The sequence below is a fragment of the Trachymyrmex cornetzi genome, unplaced genomic scaffold, assembly GCF_001594075.2.
Source record: "Trachymyrmex cornetzi isolate Tcor2-1 unplaced genomic scaffold, Tcor1.1 scaffold302, whole genome shotgun sequence".
NCBI classification, from domain to species: Eukaryota; Metazoa; Arthropoda; class Insecta; order Hymenoptera; family Formicidae; genus Trachymyrmex; species Trachymyrmex cornetzi.
Window position 1 is genome coordinate 652594 of NW_017297714.1, and position 7072 is coordinate 659665.

General features: G+C 29.8%; 1 protein-coding gene across 1 annotated transcript in view; it reads right to left on the reverse strand.

Annotated features, from left to right (window-relative positions):
* Nucleotides 1–5380: 5380 nt before the first annotated feature.
* LOC108762488 (glucosylceramidase) overlaps nucleotides 5381–7072 on the reverse strand; it is a 21225-nt gene continuing 19533 nt past the window's right edge. Inside the window, exons 5-7 of the mRNA XM_018509508.1 lie at nucleotides 5888–6116; nucleotides 5623–5736; nucleotides 5381–5509 (exon numbers count right to left, since the gene is read on the reverse strand). Of these exons, the coding sequence (XP_018365010.1) occupies nucleotides 5410–5509; nucleotides 5623–5736; nucleotides 5888–6116 (443 nt within the window). The 3' untranslated portion in view covers nucleotides 5381–5409. The remainder of the gene's footprint in view (nucleotides 5510–5622; nucleotides 5737–5887; nucleotides 6117–7072) is intronic.

Genomic DNA, 7072 nt, shown 5'->3' on the forward strand with positions numbered 1-7072 from the left:
TCCGAATAATACACATGTTATAAAAGAAATTTGTCTAACTCCGACCTCTGTCTATTTATCGCTGTTAACAAGGAAGGTTCTCTTTCCATGATCTAAATCGTCATAAATTTGTAAGATCACACGATTGTTGCGGTGGCAAATATAGGTATGTTATTTTAACTTATACCACGCTGTTCAAATGTACATTAGAATTTATATATTAGGGAGTTTTTGCAATACCGTTTATCCAGATACGGTGAACGTTAAGGTTAGGTTATCTTCTTCTTAACAACTAATTAAGAAAAGGATAACATGGCTTTAGCGTTCACCGTATCTGAATTCACGTTATTGCAAAAACTCTCTAATATCTGTCTGTTAATAGCTTTGGGAAGTTGTATTTATGCACACAACGTTTCAAGAAGTTGAGATCTTCTTATAATAATTTTTGGAATACTATTATAAAATCAGGACGAATCAAAATTATATTTCTTTGAAGAGTCTAGAACGAGACATAGTTTGCAATAAGCGACAGACAATTTTAATAATTCATTGTAACAAATCAATTAAAATTAATGAGATTATTTCACAAAATATATTTTGTAATGGTAAAAATTGATGTTAGTTATACAATTACTGATGATGGTGAAAAATAGTGAAACGTTTAATTTCATATGTTAGTGCAATATAATAAATTGACTTGAGTAAATATTATCTAGCGTCGTGGCTGTATGCCTAATCCTTAAAATTCTTGACTTTGAAAATAAATGTTTTTCAAAAAAAATTTATATTATATAAAATAATTATAGAAAAAATAGTTACGTTAATATAATTATATGTACAGAATAACGATATTTATTATCCAGAAACAACTTTGTTTTTTTCGTAAAGTGTCGTGAAATTCAATGTCAAGTAGTTTTATGTACAAAATGTTAAAAGTGATGCACATAAGTGACATGTTAGGAAATTTTGACTAGTTTTCGAGGAGCTTCGGAAATAACATTTCCTGTTGGAATCTGACCCGCAAATATAGGCAAAGTAACAGTAGAATATATGGGTTACAGAGAGGAAGTGCCTGCAGCAGCGTTACCTGCACACGAGTTGGCGCGATAACCCGGGGCATAGTTCAGGCAGACCTTGGACCAGTAACCCATATAATGTGCGCACGCGGAAACGACGCGAGTGTCCTTCGCGTATACCCGATAAGCAGCCTCGATCCGGGCTTTATTTCACTGGCGAGAGAAATTTGGCATTCCCTTTTCGCGCATGTCCTCCGCCCTAAATCCATGCATGTTCATTTTCTGAAATTCGCTGACGCATCCGATAAAAAAATTTCTTTCTTCGTACCGGCATTGTTATCGGATTGGCTTTGATGAGATTGTGCAAATTATCAGAATAGGGATGAAAAAAAAGTTATTAACGGGAATTCCGTTGATTAATAAAAATTATACAAATGAAAATTTATACAAAGGCAATAAAAAGGAAAAGACAAGAGAGAACAAAACTGTAAATGTGTTAATATTTGCGATATAATTATGTCAATATGAGAAAAAACAACGAAAAGAACAAGCAAATATTAAATATTTCGATTTTGGGCCATTTTTAATGGTTCGAATAAAATACATCATATAACATTTTTTCTTTCTATCATTTTACGTACATTAAAGATTGATTATGCATCAAGTTGTATTTTTTATTTATTTACAATTATTGACAATTATGTAAATTACATTTTATTCAAGCAGATTAATATAGTTTTTTATGTCGCATTCAATTCTTTTAATAAACAATAGAGAATAGGATGTTGTTACAAGTATCTTTTATCGTTCAAATTACAAGTAAACGTTTCGACAGTCATCTTCATTGTTTGTTATTTTTGACGTAGTTCAAAGAGACAATATCATTATACTTGTTCAATTCTTTTATTCTTAACATTTAAAATTATAATAATTAAGTTGCATATAGTATTGATTCATGAAGGGTAATTCTGTTGGAGTGACATTCATTAGAAGAACATGTAAAAATAATTACGGCTTTCATCAAATTCGTATATTTTAAGCTTCAAAGAATTTCTTTATTATATATTATAATCTGCAAAAATAATTAGGACTTTTATCAAACTTTGTGTTCTCAAGTTTAAATCATTTCTTTATTACATATTGAAGTTATACATATAGTCAGCCTAGCGGATTAAACGCGGAAGATATTTTAAACATTCAACGAGATTGAAAAAGCGTTTGAGCAAGCCCGTTTCTGTGGGGCGTTCATCAAATCTGGCGAATTCTTGCCCAGGAGGTAAGAATTCTTAGTGAGAGTTTTAATGGAGAGTGACCCGAGTTATGCAGAAGTTTAGAGTAATTGCAAGAACCGACGAACTAACAACGCGTAATCGGATGCAAATAAGGTGCAGTTGAGGAAGTTACAATTCGAGTAGAAATTCTATTTAAAGGGAGGACAAGTTGCAGGACCGTTACATATTTATGCTATCAGCAGGATTGTGCCTCAAGAATAGGCAAGGAAGTTTGGCAGTATTTTGCGAGTTAATGATTCTTCTTATCATTCGCCTTAAGCTAGAGTAAGTAAACTCGTTTAAATATCTACTTTAGCAAGATATACATATATATTATATGTATTTTAACGAGATATAATAACAATGAATTTAACACCCTAGCTGCTATATACATGATTCTTCAGTTCTTTACTGATGGATCATTTGTGTCTGAGTTAATTTTCATCATTTTATAAGTATACAAAAATTATTAAGTGATTCTTACGGATATTTTAACAAGATAGAAGCGTCATTATAGTGAAGTTGTACTATTTTTTATGTTATGATTCTTATGCTTGCTGTTACAGTTAAAACTTGATCTACAGCTAATATTAGAATTAATACTAAAATTAGATGGTTACGACCACAGTGACTATATATACAAGATGTCCCATAAAGACCGTAATAACACTTACGGAGAGATTTCTGAAATCATTTTGAGATTTAAAATGTAAGAAACCCTAATATCTAAATGTAGGAAAAAAATTTTTTTTAATAATAAATACTAATAATTAGAAATATCTATAATTTTATCTTTGCGTATAATCTTTTTATTAATATTAACAAGAGGCGACAATTAATAGCTTTCGCTTTTAACACTTTGTATTGTAACCACATCTGAGCGCGCAAAAGACGGTATGATTTACTAACTTTAAATGTTTATAATGTCGTTACGGTCTTTACGAGACACCCTGTATATATTCACAAATAAAAATTTTACCTCGTTATTATAGAGGAAAGTCGCTGATACCGACATACCATTTTGTTTTTAGATAATATTTTTTAAACAAAAGATAAAAATAAAACTTTAAAAACATGAGTACGAACTAAAAAGTGTCTTCTATTAGATATAGTATAAACAGTTTTTATAATACTGTTTGCAATTTTACAATAATTAATTTTTTGTAAGATAAGCAAAAATGAGCATCTGACAAAATGGGCTCCAAAACTGACACAGTAGACAGTAATGCTACGTATTCCTATTCTTTTTCTTTTACAGGAATGATCTGTATAAAGTACTTACAAGTGAATGATATAATAAGATTTTCCAGAATCTTTTCATTTCGTTATAAAACATTTTTATTGAATTATATGCATATTTACTTTATGCTATTCTGCAAATATGTAATGCGATAATTTTTCAAGAGTTTTTCCATATATGCACGATTGCCTTCAGCTCTAATAGAGCTATTTAATACTATAAAGCAACATTATAAAGATTAAGTTAGCTCATGATCTGTTTTACAGACAGGTGTGGCGCTGCACCCCAATTTTTAATATAAAATTGTATTATGAAAAAACTAAGAGAAAAAATGATATAAAACTGATTTAGAAAACTACAAGCATTTAGAATGACGTAATATTATCAATAATGTAGTCACTGTTATTTAAACTACGCAATTTGCAAAAGAAAATCGTAAGAATTTTATTTTCGCATTCATAAAATTCGTTTTTAGCTGATTTGATATAGAAATAAGCCACAAGTATAATTATGAGTTTGTACTTCTTTAATTAGCTAAACAGATCATGATTTTATTAGTATTAATAAATTACAATTAGTTTCTGAAAAATAAGGGGTGTCGCTTTAAGAGACCTATGTCAGTATCGGTGACTTTTCTCTACTAATTATTAATAAATTACTGATTATTAATATATACTAGTATCTATATACTAACTATTAATAAATATTAAATATTATTATAGCTTATTTATTAGTGTCGCTTGTGTATGCACGTTTTATTTGATGTATCGTTTTATTCTATATTCTCAAAGCTTTATACTTACTGTATATACTTATTATATACATATACATATATGTATTATTTATACAGGATGTTCTGAATATATATGGCCAAACTTCGGGAGTGTTTAGAGAATCAATAACTAAGAAAAAAGTTCTTCAGAGATATATACTCGCTTTTGCTTCGTTTTGGAAAAAATCGTAGAAACGTAATTTTATTCTGAAAAAAAAAATAGTTAATTTTAATAAATATTTAGTTCAATACTGCCAACTAAACATTTATTTACAGTAAATAAATATTTCAGTTCAGTAAAAAAAAATTATTGTTAAATCAAATTAACATTTCTTGTATCAAATAAATATTTCTTTATATTAAATAAATATTTAGTTGGCAGTATTTAACTAAATATTTATTAAAATTGACTATATTTTTTTTCAACGTACGAAATGTTATTGTTTTTAAAGTGAAATATTAATGTTTTCTTGTATGACTTTAACGATAATGCTTTAAAGGCAGAGCGAGAGTATGCGCGCCGATTTCCATACAGAAGAGTTGACGAGATTGACGAGTTATTACGTTGACCAGATCGAGTGTTTGGCTGCAACACGAACTATCCGTACAAGATGCAATGTGTCCACTGCTGTAAGAGGCCAACATTTTGAAATCTGCATTGAGCAAGTGACAACGTCAATAAATAAGTGTGAATAAATAAGTAATAAATAAGTACAAAAATGAAAACTATTTTTTTGCGATTTTCTCCAAAACGAAACAAAAACGAGTATATCTCTGAAGGACTTATTTTTAGTTTATTGATCCTCTAGCGCTTCCGAAGTTTGACCATTTAAAGTCGGGAGATCCTGTATACACATCGTATGTAATACATATATGTGTGTATTGTATATACATATAATATAGATAAAATATATATACATATATATTTTATCTCAGAACATATGAATGCGTGCCAATTACGTTCGAACTTTCAATACAATTACTCTGAAATATTAATAATCTCTCTGCCTCAAATTTAAATAGATAGATCTTAAAATCTGCAAAGAACTGTAAAATAATTTAACTGTTCACATTATACACGTATTATATATATCTATCGATATTATACAGCCGATTTATATTTTAACTACATCACCAATATTTCATGGTATTTAAGGACTTTGCAAGAATTTTTAGCTTTGTTGTTCCTTTCTTTGGATCGTGGATCAAAATTTCTTTGTCCTCTTCGTTCCTGAAAAAAATAAAAGTAGATATACAAGATTTTTATTGCAATGAGATAATGTGCAGTTTTCTAATTCATATATTTATATATTTTATTAGAATATTATACAAGGGTGAACTCACAGATTTAAGATCACCAATACGGTACTGCCATCAGGCGTGGAAAATGCAATCTTTCGAATATTCGCGATATTCTCCGATTTTGTGCCAATTCTCTTGCTGCCAGGTGGGACATACCTATTTTTTAAAAATACTTAATAGAAATATTGGTAAAACACAGTAGACAGATATTAAATGCAACTATTTTACAAATTATTACGTTTTTACAAATTACGTTTTATGTAATGTTACAAGTATTAATTGAGGTACAAAGGTATGGTGTACGGACTTTGAAAAATGTCCAATTGCGTAGAACATCGGTTGCTTATAGAATTCATTGGCAGTGCTGTTGATTATTATTGGAGAATCGACAAAATTTTTGATCCAGTTAGGTCCACCATTCGTATCTAAAGCAATGTTCCAATCTATCCAAGTGGACACCCAGTGCGACATGTTTTCGATGATATTTGCTGCGTACAATTCGGCACGTTTCCACGATCCCAGTATCACGTTTTGATCTGTAAATAATTATATATTATTTACTAAAGGCATGCATACGATAAACTGTAATTCAGTCCTTATTTGTATCTTGTAAAAACAATTAGAGTAAAGCGATGTTTAATTAGGATAGGTTAACAGAAATTTTCAAATTGTATAAAATATTGAGATCATACAGTATATTCAATGTATTAAAATCATTCAAAACATACAAAACATATACTATTGATGCAATAGTTTACATTTTGTATGTTTAATGGAATATACTTTGTGATCAAAATTGAGCAATATTCAGAACACCTTAACTCGGTGAAAAATCATTGCAGACAAACAATCAAAAAAACATTTGAAAGCTCAAAATCTTTACTTTTTTTAAATCAGTAATTGATATTTCAATCCGACTGATCCTTTACGGAACTATATAGATACAAATGGATATCCGTCAAATCTGAAAATTTTGTATTATACAAATTTTACGAAAGTCTCTGGTGTGAAATAAAAATCACGCAAAAATGCGGTTTACAGCAGTCGAAAGAGTGAATCTTTACCTTCAATTTCCTTTTTTATTGACTTTCTTTTCATCTATTCAACTTTTTTTTCACCGAGTTATTCAACATTGAAGCAAAAGAGATCATCTTTGCTTCAATAACTCGGTGAAAAAAAAATCATATAATGCTCAATAAAAAAGCAAATTAAAGGTTCAAAATTCATTCTTTCGATTGCTATAAGGTCACTCCGGCAAATACGCCGCGCTGGGATTTATGCCGCAGAAGTCAGAAAAAATAGAAGGAGTGGGGATAATTTTCCCGTAACTACTCTGTTACATGCCTTTATGTTATATTAGTATTGTGTTATGATTTCAGCTTCTTACTGTTAATATTAATGAATTTATTTCCAATTCGCCAAGCGAACCAAGCGCCAAGCGGTGGTCGCGTGGCTGGACCTGTCCAACGCGTTTGGATCGATCCCGCACGCG